The sequence below is a fragment of the Rutidosis leptorrhynchoides genome, chromosome 1 (genome assembly GCF_046630445.1).
Source record: "Rutidosis leptorrhynchoides isolate AG116_Rl617_1_P2 chromosome 1, CSIRO_AGI_Rlap_v1, whole genome shotgun sequence".
NCBI lineage: Eukaryota > Viridiplantae > Streptophyta > Magnoliopsida > Asterales > Asteraceae > Rutidosis > Rutidosis leptorrhynchoides.
In genome coordinates this window covers 572,045,616-572,067,603 of record NC_092333.1, presented here as the reverse complement: position 1 = coordinate 572,067,603, position 21,988 = coordinate 572,045,616, and the positions used below count along the sequence as shown (strand labels likewise).

The following is a 21,988-nucleotide window of genomic DNA, read 5'->3' as shown; positions in this document are numbered from 1 at the left end:
GTGATTTTGGTTTTTTTGGTGTGGGTGTTTCTTGGTTTTGTTGTAGTAGTGGCTGGTTTGTCGAGAATTTTGTTTCTGGAATCCGTTGTGGCTGATGCATTATTACTCTATCGACAATATAAATATCAATAGGAGCATTTACAATTGCATATTGTAAAAACTCTAGAAAGTCTTCATCATCATCAGTAATATCAAAAACTTGATTATTAAAAACGCATCTCATTGAAACAGCTACATTAGGTGGGAATTGAATCTTTTTAAGAACATTTTTTAACAATATTCTCCGATTCATTGGTTTTACGGGCGCAATTGGGAGTCTTAACCGAATTCTAAAACATTCTCGTGGCATATATATGGGTATGTTATTAATGTACTCAAAAGAACCCCCACAACATATATTAACAACAAATTTATCATCATTAACACAATTCATAATGACAAAATTAGTGAAAAAGTGGTTAAAATAGTACCTTAACGTGGGTATAAGCTCTGCATTGAAAAATTTTGAAATATTTATGAGACTGTGATTTCAAAGCAGGGTCGATCTATATATAGGGACATAATATTATCCGTAAAAATCTAGGATATCTGACGAAATCTTATCCACAAAATCGTATTTCTGATCAGATAAGGTCGCAAGCTCGCAAGACGCAAGGACGCAAACTTGCGCCTTGCGAGGGCAACTCGCAAGCCTCCTTGCGTCTTGCGAGGGCAATCTGGCAATTTTTTTTTTTTTTAGGCTCCAGCGCAAGAAACTACATGGGAATGGGCATTTTAGCTATAATCTCCATATTTTATGATTGTGATGTCCAGCAAGTATAACTTACAATCACCATATTACCCCATATCCTTGAGCTTTGTAATCAGGACCAAATCAACATAACAAGCCTTACCAGTTACCACCACCAATACTAATTTTAAATTATACCAAACCTGCATGTCTCAATTCGTTTCTAAGGTGCGAACTTAGAAGAATGTTACTACAAGTTTATAAGTGCACTTAAGATTTTCATTTCTTTTCACATCAAGTAAATAATATCTGTTGATCAACATAAAATATCATCTAAATTGAATCAACAATCGCATCTTCATCTCATCAATAACAAAAGAAGTAAAGAACACCCCTTTTCGGTAACCGCCGTCAACAATTCCCATTCTCCAACCTTGTGTTAACAATCAGCAATCATATCATTATTCTCCACATAATATAACCAAATTAACAGCTGAAAACATAACATCACCAAAACATTCAAAGCATATACAACTTTATCACATACAGAAAATCATAGAAGATAACCCTTCCATTAGAGTACACAGTTTTCACATTAAAAAAAAAAAAGCGATTTGCAGAAACTTCAATGGAATTCCAGCAGATCTCATCAGAATTTATCTACAGTAATCCCATCCCTGCAAGCTTCGTAAGCTTGTCTACTTCTAGTTTTCTTCAAACCAGCTGTAAAATGCAGCTTAGAACCTTCAGATGTGATGCAAGTTACTTTTACCCATATCATAACTTTCGTCTTTAGTCCTTCTACATCGGTTAACTTTCCTTTTTCAAGATAACCAGTCACAGTGGTTGAAAACCTCAAAACGGATGAGTCCCTGTATCCCACTTCACAGATTGAGGGTATGAATACGGTTAATTTTTTGGTTTGTTCATCGAACTCGTAGTTTGTGGCATCACGGGGGAAGATACCTACTGGTAAGTCGTGCTCCTTTAGCAGTTCAACGAGAGGCTTTTGCATTTTCCCTGCAAAAGGTAAAATTAAATTACCATCTATTTTGATAACAAATTATTGAATCAAATTCAAAATCACATAAAAACGGGTAAAATGTACATTGGAACACCCCCTCAACTATACATTTGAATGTGACATCATTCCGAAAGTTCATAAACATCAATTTTCAACAACTTTTATCTTAACATGACCCACCAAAAAGATGTTCCAACTTGAATAAGTATTCAACCGTAGAGTGTGTAACCGATATGCTAGATATTAATATTGTAAATAACTGATACAATTAACTTTTCTCTACATTTACATTACATTAGTTGATGGTAATTTAGATATTTGGGTATTAATTAGTAAACACTAGCTAAACCATGTTTATTGTCAAGTAACTTTTTTTAATCAAGGAACGGAGAGAGTACAAAATTCCACAGAACACACAAACCAGCAAAATTTCGGTCATGAAAATCTTCACTCAGTATTCCAGTAAAATAAGATATAGAGGGTTAACCAAATGTACAAAAATATGATACACAGTTGATGCACCAAATGTTAGCAGCCCATACTTGATGTAAATTCATGCAAAACAAAACTTTACACACGTAAACAATGTTACGTGTATGATGTTGGTGACTGTTTTGTGATGTGCCACCATTACGACCCTAATTATCAAACTTCATTAAGATGGTATTATAAAACAAAACTTTCAGAGTTGATGGATTTGATTCAAAAATCTCACATTATTAAGTAGCATATGAGTAATAATTCAGGTCTCAAACTAAGTTTGATGTCAGAACACAGAGAAAAAAGACATACCTTTCATTTTGTTGACAAACCAGGTTGCTCCTCCCGAAATACTACTTTGCAAACTCTAATAAACAGAAAAAGCAGCAAGTAAATATATACAATTATAAAGTGTTTACCACTAATACAGAGTCACCAACTGTAAACTACAAAATAGCAACAGAAAATATATTGACGGTTAACTAGTAGTTAGCAAATTGTACTTCAGGAAGAAATCAATTCTGAAATCTGACCAGACTACCTTAAAATGCAAATATGTTCTCCGTGATTCAACAATATCTATTAATAAAATTTTACTTGTACATTATACAGTGAATGAATTTGTGAGTGAAGTTGTAAAACTGGGTATTCTATTTTTTACATTGTGGTCTGAAACTTTGAAATCCCTTATTTAATAAATTTTTATTTTGTATCTGGATTGTGTTTCAAGATAGCATGTAATTTCTTTTCCACATGCTGAAACTTATAAATCACAAAATATAAATTAAGTGAAGATTCAAACACAAAGCATGCTGAGAACAACGTAAAAGATACAGACGTGCAGTAAATTGATCCTTTATCTAAAGGGTAAATTTCATTCAATAGCTTGTGAAATGTTCCAGTTAGCTCACTGCTCACCCATTTCTTTGTTGCAATTCAGTCCTTAAACTTTATTATATCATATCAATGTTTTACTTTATAATATCATATCAATGTTTTGACCAGTTGGTGTAAGGTGACCACGTATTATTTTTTGAAATTCGTTTTTTTGGCAAAGCAACGCAAAAATAGGACCATCTCCTAACTCAAGGAAGCAAAGAAAAATAAAGATCCAAACTCCAAGGAGCTACAATTTTTGAAATTTGGTTGCTACATAGGATTCAAGGGTATTTATCTATTTATGAAAAATAATTTAAATCTTATCATCCCTAACCAATAACATGCACTGCTGGCTGCGGTTGTCATTGTACCCCAACCAACTTCATCAGTAAATATAGAAATATATACCACAAGAGAAAGGCCTAATTGGTTGCACTAGTAGAGCTCACTAAGTCATTTCTAGTTATTTTGGTAAAAGGTTAACAGGCCCAACGTGAGTAATCCCCACTTTGTTAGGTGCTGATATTGCGCCATTTATTCATATTTTTACACGTAATATCGGGTCCTAAATTCTTAATTCCGAGTTTATTTGAAAATAAAATGTTCGTTTTCAAGCAAGATTAATAAAATGGCCGTAACATCTTAAAATCGCGCTCGCGATGTGTTTGAAGACTCGCGGTCGCGAGGTTTGGCCGACTTGGAATTTTTTCCTTTACCTGTAAATAGTCGGGGTTTTACCCCAAATTAGGTTACCGGTTCTTATTTACGAATTTTAGCCTACAGCAACAATAGTTACGAATTTCTTAGTCTTTTTACCCTATTTTGAGAGGGTTTATTCTATTACATCAAGTTTGGTTAGTTTTATCTTTGTAATCACTTTAATTACTTTGATCTTTATTCAATATAATGTTTATGTTTGTTTATCCTTCATGTTTATTTGTTTCTTGCATTAATATGAGTAGCTAAATTCATAGTATCAGCTTAGATGATTGAACTGAGGTGAGGGATTGCTATATTTATGATTTAGACAATTAATCTTATTGCCTAGATTGTGTTTAACTAAAAAACGGCCGTTATCTAGGTTAATTAACTAGTTGAAGTTGCGGAGATCATTAGCTATTTAACGAAAGTTGAATTAAGTGGTGATCTTACTAGGTTATTGAACGTGAATAACTTAGACCTTCGAATAATTGTATGCGGGAAACCAGTATAATTAAACGATTAGCGATTAAATTGTGATCTACTGTGCTAATTGTGGAACTATGAAGGGACACCAAAGCAATTTAAGTTAGACTATTATCTTGGGTGATTTGACTTGATTAGAAACTAGGTTAATGATAGTTGAACTAGAGTTTTAATCAATAATCTGTGAAAATCGATAGATAATTGCAGTGTCATCTTAATTATAATTGTTTAAACGGGTTTAACAAGCAACCCTGATCCGAAGGAATTGACTCTAAGTGGATACCTTTATCTCTATTAATTTAAGTTTAATTTACTTTACGCATTTTCTTAGTTTTTATAAACCAAAAATTCCCAATTTTCTCAGGATGATTACTAGTTTCAAATTTCTGATAAAACTGCTCTCTGTGGACGAACTGGTTAAATACTTGTTAAATTACTACACGAACTGGTTTTAGTTGCCTGCATTGTGTGATAATCGACAGGTATTTTGCTAATAAATTTAGAGTACAATATTACACATTAGATGCGTTAAATCTAGGTTCTGCTTGCTGATCCAATTCCTCCATTGTACACAAATCATCTGTTCTATAGCTAGATAGTACTTGTAGTAATACTGAATGTTAGTGAGGTTGTATTCTTGTAAATTCTTATAGGACTACATAACTGATAGTTAATGTATTTAGAAATAGGTTCCTACTGCAATAAATACCGGTTTTCCAAAGACCGTGTCATTAGTTATCAGAACACTATTTCTTTCACCGTAACAAAATGTCAATGATTGAAAGAAATAGGACATTATTACTTTGGTTACACCATATGCTCATACATTGAAGTATTCTTGGCCCAAAACGGTCTAATTTCTGGACTATTTACATAAGAAATTATTATGTAACTTGTCATCCAGGTAGAAAGATGAGTGTTATGTTGCTATCTGTAGGCATAGAAGCAGTCAACACAAACCTACATAAAGCAGCCGTAAATGATACTTTATAACTTTTAGTCAGGCAATTGCTACTTAGAATATTCAAACAAAGTCACTATCTATATTAGTTTCTTCATCCAAGATCAACATCCCACATTTATTATATATAAGAATAATATCATTGAAGTCAGGTATGTAAGCATATTATCCAAGAACAATATTTACTTTATAACTTTCAGGTCTATTCATCTCTCAAAATGTAAAATTTCGAAGAAATCATTGATTACTTTATCACCAACATTCCTTTATCAAGCTTGCTATAAAACTTGCTTTTCCTCAAAGATCAAAATGTTATCCTAATTTCCAAGCACAAAGAAAATAAATGCTTCAAAATCTATTATTGTTTGGTACTTTTGACCCGCAATCAATATAATTTATCTTACAAAACATATAAGGTTTTTCCTTTCTAAGGCTACCCGGTTTTACTTAGATATACGCAGCCTATCCAGGAATCCACTGACCGTTTCCGACCATTCTCTGGCCACACCAACTTGTGAGAAACTAAGGGCCCAAACGCCCAACCACGGGCTATCTTGGGATGGTTCAATATAATCCACTTATCCATCTTGTTCGGCTTTAAATATGAACATTTTTCGAATGCTGGTTAGTTTTATTAAAAGTCCACTTACCAACTTAGAAATGCATAAATTCAAAATAAGTAAGTTCATAAAACTTTTAATTAAATCATCAGAGATCTAACTTAATACCATGACCAACTACAACATACCATCAACACATTAATAATTCAACAAATCACAGTCGACATCTAATTTTTGTATTTAAAACCTAGAGTTATATTCATATAACTGATTAATTGAGGGATACTAACTTGACAACAGTTGACAATTAACACAGATCATATCATAAAACTGAAATTAAACTTACGAATTTGAATTATAGACTTACATTGATATCATCTCCAACAGAATTAAGTTCTTTGCTGGTTTTGTTACCCAACCAATAACATCCAAGCTTACCGATTACCTGATCCATACTGTATTTTACTTTAATTTGTTTAAAGAAATTGAATTGAGATTATGATTTTCTAAACAATGATTTTAATCGGTTCAAATCCCCCTCACAAAAATCCCTGATTTACAGAGAGAAAGAGAAGGACGTGTTGAATTGAATGGGTTTGTTGCTTGGTTTTCTACGACACGTATTCGTGAAAACACATTTTGGGCCCTTCAACTTCAAGTTTTGTATATTTATTTTCTTCAATTTTTTTTGTACGGATTAAAAGAAAAAGAAAAAGTAAGAGTAAAAATGTGAAGTAAATAGAAAATAGAGTACTTTTATGACATTTTTTTAAACTGTGTATTTTTTGTTTGTGAAGTATTATATATGGAATGAATGGAGTAATATTTAATATTCAGTCCATATTTATGTCTATTCACTTTTTTTTTTTTTCAGATTCGGAGTACATTTCTTGGCACGTCTTCCATAGTTTATTTTCAACATCAAAAAACAATACGTATATTTCCTTACAATTTTTATTTGTTTCTCGACAATAATTTATCCATTAGATTTTTAAGACTAATTATTTATAAAATGTTAATTTTAAGCGTCCATAAATCTTATACAAAAAAGCGATGGGTAGTTCTAGATCTCTACCACAACAAAACATTATGTATGGTGATCACTTCCAAAACATGGTACTCCGTATTAATCTTAATGGGCAAAAATGATAACATGACTTATGAAAGATAACATAACACATGAATGTAATTTGAGAGAAATTGGGATAAGGGGACTTTGCCCCGGAAAAATTCAATAGAAGGAAAAGCAAATGGTACAACTACAATGGACATACCCGAGGGGGGATTTTAGTGAACTCCAAAACACTTACAAAATGCCACAACTAAGATGACAAAGAGGAGACCTAAACTATATTTTTAGTGTACATCCCAGCACCTAGAATGATGAATACAAATACATATACCAAAATGAAAACAATACAAAATAAGTCATATTCCACATATGACTACTACCATATTTTATGACTTGGTAGTTTGGACATTTTGATAAACCATCACGATGCTTAGCCAAAGGATCATACCACCTTTTTAAATCCAAAGCAGTCCAGTTGCCATTCGAAGCCCAAATATCATAAAAACACCTTCACATGCCCAATTATCTGGGACGGCCGACAAATAGTCCAAAAAACTTTTTAGCAGCCCGTGATCTTCAAGATAATAAATAAAGGACCACTTTTGGAATTTGTTGGATTGAACTTCAACTTTTTAGCCGGATCGTTACCCGGATCAAAATGAAATATTATAAACCTGGGAATATTGACCCGTTGACTCGAAAAAGTCAAACTACCCAAATAACTCATAAATTGCGTGCTTTTATAAAATAAATACCGAACCCATTTATCCACACAACACTCACTAGCAGCAAGCAGCCTCATAGTACTCGTGATCCCATCTGGATTAAAATGAACACTCGAAAAGATTGAAAATATTGACCCGTTGACTTCCAAAGGTCAAACCTCCTATAAATATAACAAATTGCAGACTTATGCACCCCTGGATCCAAACCCTATCATCACCATAGCAGCTTGATATGAACAGAAGGCTTCTAGTCCTCATATTCACACCTTTAGCATAAAGAATAGAAAATCTAGAGCACATTTTGATATTTTGACTTAAAAAAGTCAAATTGTTTACCTGAAAACTGTTGTACTCTTTTTTTACACAACTTTGGATATGAAGGCAGCTCATTAACACAGCAAAATATGGATTAATCTTCACAATGGGACAATACTCACATACGTAACCACAGACCATCCCTTTTTGGCAGTTGCAGAGCAAAGAACAATCTTGGGGGAAGAGCCATAACAGCTGACAGTCACCAAGAAGGTTTAGAGTGAAATCAAACAACATCTTCAACAAAAGAGTGTAGCAGTAATTGAGATAACCAAAGTAATGATGCAGCAGACTGACTAGAGACTCTAACCCCAAACACAAAGGGATCCTGAACAGATGTGGGCCCTGCTATAAACATAGTACTTTTTTTGGGTTCGCAGAAGAAACCTTGCTAGCGACAAACACATTGGGTCCTCACTAGCAAGTAAAACCCTTGAGTGACGAGCTGCTCGAGCGATGAGACCCGTAACCGAGTGAATGGTGCACATTGACGCCCCCTCTAGTCAATTTTCAGTCATTCTTTAAGAATGTGAGCTTTAGGATATGATTGATAACAAGGTGTTTATACGTGATCATATGAACATTTAAGGATATTTAAGATTAGACATGACGATCGATCATCTCCTTCGATATGGGAATCAGTGGAACACAACACTAAGGTTCATCAAACACTATAACAACTCCGAAATCACTACACTCAAGCCGAAATTCCCCTAGTCGGTGAACTTTGACTTGATCAATTAATTATATGCATAATGTGCGAATAAGTTAAGGATTATATGCGCAATGAATAAAACGTATCTATTAAAGACTTAGGTTGTGCATCACATGAACATTGCAGAAAGAATTAGTGAACTTGTATGAGCACAAGAGTCCTCCTGTAAATAGAGACCAAGGTCCATCATTTCAAAAGTGGTTGAATTTGAAGAGCTCATAACTCCGATCACACATTCTCAACCATGCCCTAAGGAGATGCACGTAATGCGATATGATTGATTACAATGTGTTTATATGTGATCGTATGAACATCTAAGGATGTTTATGATTAGACTTGGTGGTCGGTCATCTCCTCTTATCTAAGAACGGGAGGAACATTGGTCCCTCAAACGCCATAACAACTTTGACATCATTGCAATCCAGCTGAAATTCCCTTAACCGTTGAATTTTGGCTTGATCAACATAGTAACATATCTTATATATCCTATACATACATGTTAAATCCTATATTTTTGGGCGTAAATACAAAGTTTATGACTTCAATAATTTTTATTAAAATGGTAGGAATACAAATACAGACGTACATATATACCATTTGTATTGAATTTATGTGTAGATAGATAATCACATTCAATTTCCATGGGAAATCGACAAGGTATGTGTAGGAAAAATATATACGAAACTGAAACGATTATACATATCATCACAAACGTAATAATCTGATAGACAATATGTATAATAAATAATCATAATAAGAACGAAAAAAGTTAGAACGATCTAACCGGTTTGACGATCTAACCGAATTGAAAGGTTGAACCGGGCTTGTGTTTGACACAATTCCCTTATAAAGATTCGACGTCTGTCCTCAGGGTACACCGGTCCGAAGCAGCGTACTGCCGGACTTGAACACTTGCCTGAAAGGTAACCGGAACGGGGAGACCTTGCTGCGGCTGAGAGGAAAACTCATATTGTACAAGAATGCTTATACAATTATTGGTGTATCTTTCTACAAAGCCTAAGGCCTTTATTTATAGTGAAGACTATAACCTTAGGTTTGCTCCCACAACCGATGTGGGACAAATACCACACAACTTATTTGCCAAGTTATTTTTGCACCAAACTAGCAACTTTAAGATTCGATATCTCATTCATATTTAATCCGTTTTGGACACTCCTTAACTCGTTTTAAAGCCCTTGTAAAGGACTACAAAACACACTAAATAATTACTATTATATGTCACTCGATCATATAATTATTTGTGTCCAAAGTTTGGTGAAAACACGCATTTTTCATCAAGTTTTTCCAACAGTCCCCCACATGAAGGGAGATCGATATCAGAAACAACAATATTCCAATTAAGTTTCAGCGGTTGAATCTTGCATACGATAAGTAAGTGTTACCCTTTGAACTTTCGCTTGTGAAAACGCACTTAGTCTACTGTCTCTGAGTAGACGGCGATGTCTTTGAAATCGTCTGCCGTTTGTGTAGGCGACAATACGCTTCACACAAGACTCTCACTGACAACTTCAAGTCCTCATAGTTATGTTCGTTATGGTCATGAACATTAGCCTGGTTCTGCGAGAGGTTATCAAGTATTGTGCCCCAACAATACCCTTCGAAGCGACCCCACTTCTCTCTCACATAGGTGATTCACCACCGAATGGCTACTGATTAACCACGCATGGTTATTTCAGTTGAATCATTAAAAGCCATAGGCTTATCCTCGTACATGTCACTTTTAGGAATGGATTAAGAAGTCTACTCTTAATTAGTAAACCCTCTTTAAAAGTGTAGGGGTTACTAGTTTAGTAATTATCTCCCCCACAGTGACCGTCGCCAGTTCATACAAGTAGGTTGTCCTATTGAACTCAGATCTTGGGATCTCCAGTCAACTGAGTTAGGTTTTCCTTCATATAAACTTAGCCTTTCATGGGCTTCAGTCCCATTCCCACACACGACTCATATACTAACTCTCTGCTTAAGCCTTTTGTCAGCGGATCCGCAACATTATCCTTTGACTTCACATAGTCAATAGTGATAATCTCTTTAGAGATTAGTTGTCGTACTTTATTATGTCTACGTCTCATATGTTTATTCATACCATTACACATTGTAATATGAGCTCTACCAATCACCAATTGGCTATCACAATGTACACATATAGCCGACACCGGCTTAGGCCATTTGGTATATCTTTAACGAATTGACGTAGCCATTCTACCTCTTCACCAGCTTTATCTAAAGCGATGAATTCTGATTCCATCGTGGATCTAGCCATAACCGCTTGTTTAAACGATTTCCACGATATAGTCGCACCTCCAATTGTGAATACATATCCACTTGTTGCTCTGGAATCATTTGTATCAGATATCTAGTTGCATGATATCTGTTACTGACTTAACTCTAATGAGATGTACTTGGATTACTCTTGTATCTACTTAGCTTGCTTACAACATAAGCTAAGTCAGATCTAGTACAACTCATTAGATACATTAGAAAGCGTTATCACTTATCGTATTCTTGATATCAAACTACAAGACACCCCCACATTTTCAAGCTATTGTGTTCAGTTTACACAACTAAAAAAGGTTACTGCTTATCCTTTAAAGCTTCCCCCACATATCTTGCAATTTGATATCATAATCATATATCTTATATGATTCTAATCAATGAAGCGTTCAAATTCCCACACATAAGATTTACATCTTTTGTGATCCATATTTTAGCACATTTGAGCAATTCTTAGTCATATTCTAGGTTTGACCTAGAGACGTCGGATTTAGAAACTTAACAAAGTTCTCGCACTCAAATTACATTTCCACATTTGAATACTGATTAGGTGATTCAAAGTCTCAAGATAATAAAATAATAAAGATTGACATCTTTATATTTATAATTATCTTCAATATCATAATTCACATAACATGTGAATAATTCACATCATCAATGATGTTCACAATACAATAAATCCTTCTATTACTGAATGACAGCGTTTTTGTCTTTAAATAAATTCAACACAATGAAATATTAGTATTCTATAGACTTCAAGTCCAAAGCATGAGAATAGAAGACGCATCATTCATATTCTCCATAGCTTTTCTCACAAGGAATGTCATAGCATATCTCTTGTATCATGACAAAATCGACTTCACATACATAAGCACCGTCTTAAATATACAATTTAAAAGGGTCTCAAATATCATGTATATCTTTTATACATTCAGTTTAGTTCCTCTATAAGCATAATGTGTATGCCATTTATCGAGGAAGTTCCTTTGATTATACTAGTTCCTATTGAACTAGCTCATTAGGTGTCTCATCTTGAACACCTTCTCGTCTATCATAGATGAACTTTCACGTTCATTTGTAATGTATGAAAATATATTTTCAAAGAATGAAACGTTTCTCGATTCTATTATCGAACCTTTGTGTATATCCAAAATCTTGGATTCATGCACAAGGAAGCGATAAGCACTACAGCAAGGTGCAGTGCATTCATGTTCAATGTCATTTTGTGATCCAAATTCAGCAAAATGTGCAACATATTCACCTCCTCTATCACTGCAAACAACCTTGATTTTCCGTTCAAGTTGATTCTCAACTTCGTTTTTATAAGCAATAAACGAATCTATTGCTTCATCTTTACTTATCAACCAGTAAATATAACAATACTTCGCCTATCATCGATAAATGAAATAAAGTATTTGTTTCCATTCATCGTTAGAATGGATCTCAAATCACACACATGAGTGTGGAGCATACCAAGGGTTTCGGTTATTCGTTCAACTGATAAGAAAGATGATCTCATTAATTTGGCTTCAACACAAATTTCACATTTATCGGGAATAGCCCTTACGAACATACATTCCACTTTTGGTCAATATAACCTTTTGAACATACATTCTTTTTTTTTCTTTTTGAAGCCAGACTTGTTCAACAACCCGGACATCAGATTCTTGCGAATCTCATGAACATACAAACACATTGATCAATGTGAGTCCCTTGGTAGAGTTCATTTTCACAAAAATAATCTCATTGTCATTAATATCATCAATGGCATACTCATGATAACACACACATGACGGATAACCCTGGTATAAGTTCACCATTCCTTGATGTTAGAACAAACCAAGTTAACTTCAGAGATCATCTGAAATTTGAACTGAACTTAAACTGTTTCAACAAAACAAGTTGTTTCAGTTGCTAAGTTGTTAACAAAACAACAAGTTACATGAACTGAACTAATTTGAGTTTTCAACCCAAAATTAAAGTTCAAATTTATCATGAACAAACTGAGTTAAACCAAGCAGGTTTCAACTGAACAAGGTTAAACCAACCAGGTTAAATCAAATAGGTAAACCAAGCAGGTTCAACCTAAACAAGCAAACCAAATAGGTTTAAACTCAACCGGGTAAACGAAATAGGTTTCGACCCAAACAAGTAAACCAAACAGGTTTCAATTTAAAACCATTTCAACTCAAACGGGTAAGCCGTACAGGTGTTAACCCTACTGTTAAACCAAGCAGGTTTAAAAACAAACAGGTAAACCAAACATGCTCAGAAAATGGTCCCGAGACTGACCGAATACACGTGATAGAACGAATCTACTATGTCATTCAAAACATAGTTGCACACAAGGAATCCGAATGATTCCAAACCTGAGCCGCACTCACAATTTGAGCATCCTTCCCTTCAGCAACTTTGGAAGCGGTTCAGTAAAGAACCTCGCAAGGTTTAGTCAAGAACCTCGCAAGGTTCAGCCAAGACCTCGCAAGGTTCGGCCAAGAACCTCGCAAGGTTCGGCCAAGAACCTCGCAAGGTTCAGTTAAGAACCTCGCAAGGTTCAATGTGGAAACATCTTTTACTTCCAACGTTTAAAGTTCACAACAGTAAACTTCCAGATTTCTCAACATGAGAAATACTCGCATTCGACAGTGGTGCAACTGAACTGTCAGGGACTAATATAAAACCAATATTCAATAATAATCTATATTTGATTAAAATTCACATATTATAATGCAAATTTTCACCGAATATCAGTTAGTTAATGAACAACACCTCAATGTATGTGCGCAAACTCATGTAATACATAACAAAATTACAATTCGTTTTAACCGTAACAAAATACCATTTCATTTGATTCATGTTACAAACAATTAAATTCATACACAGTGATCCATTAATAGCTTACGAAAATATTGTGATCCATTAAATTCAGAATAGTACGAACTGTAAAAGCATTTTACTATTTGACCACAAACAATCTGTATTTAAATTCGTTAACAACGATTTACAACTAATATTCGTATAGAAAATTAGGAAAATTCAGCTTATTCAAAATATTAGCATTCATAAGCCGAACAATACAAACCAAAAAAGTAACAATTCAGTAGGTTTATATTAACAAATTCAGCCATATAAATAAATATATAGCATACGCCAATTATATATATCGTTTGGTTTTGAAAAAAGTCACTGTATTTTGACTTTCATCTAACCAAGTAGCACATGAAGATTTCCAGCCTACAATCTAGAAGCCCACCTTCTAGATATTCAAAGTAGGCAACCTTGACAACTCATATGGAAGTAGCAAAGTTGATGACGATGACGGCGGCCAACCTTCTCCGTTCACACCATTCCACCGCCATAGAATTTTTACTATAAATAGAGTTGTAAACCTCAGTTGTAAATTATCCTAAATCACTCAGAGAAGTGTAATCACAACCTAGAGAGTGTGTGCGAGTTTGAGAGTTTTTTTTTTGTAAGAGTTTTGTAATACTCTGTAAATCTATTATTGTGAGTAATAGAGTTGTTTTTCTCTCAAATTTAAATCTCCCAACGTCCAGGCGATCCCCTCTTCCTAACAAGTGGTATCAAGAGCTTGGTTAGAGACGTTGGTTGAGTTTTTGGGTCTTCGGAAGTTTTCTCAAAATTCAATTTTGAGTGTACCATTGGATTCGTCTCGTCGAACCGAGTCCAACGCAAAAAACGGCGACTTAAACGGAGTTATAACGAGCCCAGAAAACGCGGTCAAAGTTTGGTCAACTCGCCGGAATCTCGTCGGAGAAGACGACCGGTGCCCGAATTTTTGCCGGAGAAGACGATCACTGTAGCAATTCACTGTAGCAGCTGGCGGCACTGTAGCAAGTCACTGTAGCAGCACTGTAGCGGTACTGTAGCAATTCTGAAATTTTACAATTTGGTCCCTGAAATTTTCAGAATTTCATTCTTGGTCCCTGAAGTTTATAAAAATTATAATTTTGCCCCGTAAGTGGAATTTAAGCCGCGAAGTATCTATTCCACCATTTTCAACCGTTCCGGACGTAACGGTGATCTCTGTTTTCTACAATTCAACCCCGTTTGTGTTGAAAAATTATTTGTAAGGTGATAATGTCCACAGAAGAGTCAACATCATCTTTCGGAGCTATGATTATGCTCACAGCCACAAACTACACGCTGTGGAAATCTCGAATGGAAGATCTCCTCAGCTGTAAGGATTTGTTCGATCCTATTGAATTGAAGGGTATAAACCCTGATTCTGCCAAAGAGAAAGAGTGGAAGAAATCAAACCGAAAAACTATTGGTCAGATCCGTCAATGGATTGATCATAGTGTCTTCCACCATGTTGCACAAGAGACAGACGCATATGTCCTCTGGAAAAAGTTGGAGGACATGTATCAGGCCAAGATTGCTCGGAATAAAGCCCTGCTGATGAGGCGTTTAGTCAACATGAAGCTCAAAAGTGGAACTTCAGTTGCCGAGCATACCAGTGAGTTCCAGAGCTTGGTCAACCAGTTATCTTCTGTAGAGATGCCGCTTGGCGATGAAGTTCAGGCGCTACTACTACTTAGTTCCCTTCTCGATAGTTGGGAAACGCTGGTAGTAACACTCAGCAACTCAGCCCCGAATGGCAAACTTACCATGTCAATGGTCAAGGATGCCCTATTCAGTGAAGAGGCAAGAAGAAAGGACATGGGCACAGATCAGACCCATGCCTTTGTCACAGAGAATCGGGGGAGACAGCGAATGAGTAGCAAAAATAAATGTAGAGGCAGAAGCAAGAGCAGGGGCAGGTCAGCTGATGGCAGAAAACCAACATATAAATGCCATCATTGTGGATTAGAGGGACATATGAAGAAGAACTGCTATAGATTGAAAGAGGAACAAGGTCAAAGCAGTTCACAGCCAAAGAATAAGGGTGGAGAAACATTAGTGACTATATCTGGTGATGTAGCTTATTGTTCAACCCATGATGAGACATGCCTTCACGTCTCACGAGAAGAAACAGAATGGGTGGTAGATACTGCAGCTTCCTACCACGTGACTCCATACAAGGAATACTTCACAACATACAAAGCTGGTGACTTTGGAGTGGTGAAGATGGGAAATTCAAGTTCCGCTGAGATTGTCGGAATTGGAGATGTCAGGATAAAGACAAGTTCTGGGAGCACAATCACTCTGAAGGATGTCCGCCATGTGCCAGATCTTCGGCTGAATTTACTTTCTGGGATAGCTCTCGACAAACAGGGCTATGATAGTCATTTCAGTAAAGGCACATGGAAATTGTCAAGAGGCGCTATGATAGTCGCTCGAGGACACATTTGTGGCACACTGTACAAGACTCATGTGAAGATCTGCACAGACAGTATTAATGTTGCAGAAAAGGAGGCTTCACAAAATTTATGGCACCAGAGACTCGGTCACATGAGTGATAAAGGGTTGTCTACCCTAATAAAGAAGGAGCTTATCAATGTAGACAAGGATGCTGCACTAGATTCTTGCAATCATTGTCTGTTTGGTAAGCAGCATAGAGTCTCGTTTAATTCCTCTTCAACGAAAAAATCAGAGTTACTCAGTCTGGTACACTCTGATGTTTGCGGTCCCTTGGAGGTTGAATCAATTGGCGGCAATCGATACTTTCTGACGTTTATCGATGATACTTCTCGAAAGGTGTGGGTATATTTCTTACGGACGAAGGACCAGGTGTTCGATTACTTTAAACAGTTCCATGTCATGGTAGAACGTGAGACAGGAAAGAAGTTAAAGTGTCTTCGATCCGACAACGGCGGTGAATACTCTTCCAGGCAGTTCGATGCCTATTGCAGATCAAATGGCATCCGACATGAGAAGACGGTCCCACGTACCCCTCAACATAATGGTATAGCAGAAAGAATGAACCGAACAATCATGGAACGTGTTCGGAGCATGCTCAGTATGGCTAAGCTGCTAAAGCCATTCTGGGGAGAAGCAGTCAGAGCCGCTTGTTATTTGATCAACCGATCTCCATCAGTACCACTGAATTTTGAAGTTCCGGAGAAACTTTGGTCTGGAAAGGATCCATCATACTCTCACTTAAGAGTATTTGGATGTTTGGCGTACGCACATGTATCCAAGGAGCTCAGGCAGAAGCTGGATGCAAGGACCACTCCATGCATATTCATAGGCTATGGAGATGAAGAATTTGGATACAGATTATGGGAATCAAAGGAGAAAAAGGTGATCAGAAGTAGGGACGTGGTGTTCCATGAAAGCCAGACAATAGAAGATATTGAAAAGCCCACAATATCTCAGAAGTCAAATGTTGCTGCTCAGGTGCCAGAGGCAACAACGGAATCATTCATGAGAAATGAATTTTCAGTGCAAGAAGAAATGCCAGAAGTAGAAGATAATGAGGAAAATGACGGTGTTGAGCAGGGGGAGCCACAACCCCATCTGTCAGACGTTCCAGCACTATCACAAGGTCAAGATGATGGTGGATCTCCTCAGAATGTTCCAGAAGTTCGTAGATCTGAATGAGGTCGGATTCCATCGAGTAGATATCCAGAATCCGAGTACCTTCTACTTACTGAAGATGGAGAACCGGAGAGTTTTCATGAAGCAGTAACTCATAAGGATAAAGAAAAATGGTTGCTCGCAATGCAGGATGAGATGGATTCTCTACAGAAAAATCAAACTTATGAGATTGTAGAACTTCCACGCGGGAAGAAGGCACTGAAAAATAAATGGGTGTTCAAGCTGAAAAAGGATGGTAGTGGAAAAGTGGTGAAATACAAAGCACGACTTGTAGTCAAAGGATTCCAACAGAAGAAAGGGATTGATTTTGACGAGATATTTTCACCAGTAGTCAAGATGACTTCAATTAGAGTCATACTTGGATTGGTCGCAAGTATGAACTTGGAGCTTGAACAGATGGATGTAAAGACAGCTTTTCTTCATGGAGATTTACATGAAGAAATTTACATGGAGCAGCCGGAAGGTTTTGAGGTTTCAGGAGATAACCTCGTATGCAAGCTGAAGAAAAGTTTGTATGGTTTGAAGCAGGCACCTAGGCAGTGGTACAAGAAGTTTGACTCGTGCATGGTGAGTCACGGGTATAAGAAAACTGCAGCAGATGAGTGTGTCTACATTCAGAAGTTTTCTGAAGGAGATTTCGTTGCTCTTCTACTATATGTAGACGATATTTTGATTGTAGGGAAAGACGCAACGAAGATCAACCAGCTGAAGAAGGAACTCTCTAAGTCTTTTGACATGAAAGACTTAGGACAGGCTCAACAGATTTTGGGAATGCAAATAACCCGAGACAGGAAGAATAAAAGGTTATGGCTATCTCAAGAGAAGTATATTGAACGAGTGCTTTCACGTTTCAATATGAACAATGCCAAACCTGTTAGCATTCCATTAGCCAACCATTTCAAGTTAAGCAAGAGTTCTTGTCCCTCATCCAAGGAAGAGATCGGGGAGATGTCTTCAGTACCATATTCTTCAGCAGTTGGAAGTTTGATGTATGCAATGGTGTGTACAAGGCCCGATATTGCTCACGCAGTGGGAACAGTGAGTCGTTTTCTCTCGAACCCCGGGAAAGAGCATTGGAATGCGGTAAAATGGATTCTCAGATATCTTAAGGGTACAACGAATCTATGTCTTTGTTACGGGGGAGCTGATCCAATCTTGGAAGGCTATACAGATGCGGATATGGCCGGAGATCCTGATAGTAGGAAATCTACTTCAGGATTCATTTACACTTTTGCAGGAGGAGCTGTTTCATGGCAGTCAAGACTACAAAAGTGTGTTGCATTATCCACAACTGAAGCAGAGTATATTGCTGCCGCAGAAGCTGGAAAAGAAATGTTGTGGTTAAAGCGTTATCTCCAAGAATTTGGAATCAAGCAAAAGGAGTACAAGGTACATTGTGACAGTCAGAGTGCTCTAGATTTGAGCAAGAACTCCATGTACCATTCCCGTACAAAACATATTGATATTCGCTATCATTGGATACGCGAGGTAATTGATCGACAACTGTTGAGACTAGTGAAGATCCATACAAAGGAGAATCCTGCGGATATGTTAACAAAGGTGGTGACTCGAGAGAAGTTGGAGTTATGCAGAGACATAACTGGAATGTTTGTGGATTCGGCTGGAGGGGGGAGAATTGAAGATTTCCAGCCTACAATCTAGAAGCCCACCTTCTAGATATTCAAAGTAGGCAACCTTGACAACTCATATGGAAGTAGCAAAGTTGATGACGATGACGGCCGCCAACCTTCTCCGTTCACACCATTCCACCGCCATAGAATTTTTACTATAAATAGAGGTGCAAACCTCAGTTGTAAATTATCCTAAATCACTCAGAGAAGTGTAATCACAACCTAGAGAGTGTGTGTGAGTTTGAGAGTTTTTTTTTGTAAGAGTTTTGTAATACTCTGTAAATCTATTCTTGTGAGTAATAGAGTTGTTTTTCTCTCAAATTTAAATCTCCCAACGTCCAGGCGATCTCCTCTTCCTAACAGCACATTAACAACAAATATGTGTCTGCATATAGTCATTAGTATTATGGACACGAGTATAGCAATTATATAATTAGCAACTATATTCAAATACAATTACAAATAAAAAATATGTTGAAACAGTAGCATCGGCAATCAACATATTAAAATCTAGTTTATTATATTCCGCTTATCTCAAATCTCATACAATCGAACAAATTATGGAAAGCGTAATACGTTTCAAATATAAACTGATATATGTACATTTAAACCATAATATATTCAGAATATGGGAACGTGTATAAACCGCAAAATATACACATATATATAAACAGTTCGGATTATATTATATTCAGAATTATGTATATGTAAGCAGACTTATTAAAAATAAATAAATAAATAAGACCAATTTTTATATATATTCACTTATACAACAGGGCATATATATCAGCGAATTAATAAACATCACAGTAGCAAAGTTTCGTATTATTAATTTAATTAATTAATAAGATATAAAAGTTATATACTTTAGATCACGCCATCAGACTCAGAATATTCGGACCATAAATCATCTCAGTTTCATACAATCGGATCTGTTTAAGCAGGGCCGTTCCTGTGATTTTAGATGCCCTGTGCGAGTCGATGAAAAGATGCCTGTCCGTATATCACCTAAAACGATGTCATTAAGCTTTTTTTGAGGTAAAAACATCAATTATCTTATCGTATAGTCAATATCCGATAAAAACTTATTCTCAATAATTAAAATTGGTAGAGTGAGTGTGTGTATAATATGTTTTTTTTTTCCTTTCTAAATAGCTACAGTTTGCACATCCCTTTGAGTAGTTGAGAACTAGAAATGATTAATTTAGTAAATTTGTAAAAAATACGGAGTACAATAATTAAAGTAGAACAATTCTAATGTTTGTAATTTACGATGTATCTGTATTTATACTTTTATATAAGGCGCTAGATTGTTAATGATAAAATTTTGAGAGACCTTAATTATCATATTTAATAAAACACTATACTCTGTAAAATATTTAAACCCTATATAACCTGCATGTAAATGTAAATGACTCAATATGTTGTTGGAAGCTAATAGCTTTTTCATCCCACATCGGTGGGTGAGGGAAACAAGTAACTCTATAAAAATAAAGACCCTTGTTTAAAGTAAATTAAAAGTAAGTTGGTTCTGATTCTATAGGCTATGTTTATCTTTATTCTAAGATTACTTCATTTTATTTATATATACAATTATTGGGCCCCAAAATTATTTGGGTCCTGTACAAGTGTACTACTATTATACAATTATTAAAATTATTTGGGCCCTGTACAAGTGTACTACTATTGGTTCGGCGCCGTGTTTAAGTTTGTAGGAAAAATATATACGAACTTAACCTGAGGTAGCAGGTCAGGAAGAAAGGGATTGCTTCAGGGACAAGGTGAATTACTCCCTTTGTGAATTACTCCCTTCTTCTTGGTTGAACACCCTCCGACCACTCAATTTTGAATGTTCAGGTCATTAATTGTGGTATGTTTATGTGCCATATAAAAGTGCATTGGAATTATTTAGAAACATTGTATTCAATGACCTGGATATCCGAAACCACAATAAGTGGAAAATACAGAAACTACAAGATGAAGCCTTTCAAACGGGGAAAATGGAAATTCCTAAGAAAGAAAAATAAAAATTCTTTTAAAGGGAAAAATCGATGCTTCATTTGTGACAAAAGTGGTCATTTTGCAAAGAAATGCAGAAACAAGAAAAAAGATAAATTCATGAAACAAGTCTCGATGATTACAGAAGAAGACTCGTCTGATCATGACATCGAATCTTTATTTTCATTAGATGATGAGCCCAATGATGAAACAATTTTAATGATCCAATTGTCTGATTCATAATGGTTGAAGAAGAACCTGTATCAAAAAAGGCGATAAGGGTTTGAGGTTTTGAATAGTGGGTAAGGAGTATTTGGACTGGTGCATAAGGGACACTTCTTTCAACAGAATAGATTCCTTGAATATCTATCATCATCGATTCATTTTCTGAAGTATCTTCTGAGCAATTTGATTCAGAATCAGACAATTGGTTCATTAAAATTGTTTCATCATTGGGCTCATCATCTAATGAAAATAAAGATTCGATGTCATGATCAGACGAGTCTTCTTCTGTAATCATCGAGACTTGTTTCATGAATTTATCTTTTTTCTTGTTTCTGCATTTCTTTGCAAAATGACCACTTTTGCCACAAATGAAGCATCGATTTTTCCCTTTAAAAGAATTTTTATTTTTCTTTCTTAGGAATTTCCATTTTCCCCGTTTGAAAGGCTTCATCTTGTAGTTTCTGTATTTCTTGAATCTTGTGGGTCTTTTGGAAGAACAATTGCATTTTTCATCTTTGCACTTTATCTTAAATCTTCTGTCATCACATGCGTTGCCAAGCTTAGAGCCAGTTTCTTCAACGTATTTGAGAAATTTTTTGTGATTACAAAACTTTTCCAATGCTTCAGTAATGAATTGGTATAGAACACCTAATGAAACATCTTTTAATTGCTTGCCTGTTTTCTGGATAGTT

General features: G+C 35.8%; 1 protein-coding gene across 1 annotated transcript; it reads right to left on the bottom strand.

The window, feature by feature from the left end:
- Window positions 1-1,024: 1,024 nt before the first annotated feature.
- On the bottom strand, window positions 1,025-6,440 carry LOC139882017 (uncharacterized protein At5g01610-like). The gene is made up of 3 exons (XM_071866402.1): window positions 6,187-6,440; window positions 2,547-2,601; window positions 1,025-1,750 (listed from the first exon to the last, which is right to left on the bottom strand). The coding sequence occupies exons 1-3, from the start codon at window positions 6,271-6,273 to the stop codon at window positions 1,380-1,382; spliced, it is 513 nt and encodes a 170-aa protein (XP_071722503.1). The 5' UTR covers window positions 6,274-6,440; the 3' UTR covers window positions 1,025-1,379.
- Between the last annotated feature and the right edge of the window lie 15,548 nt (window positions 6,441-21,988).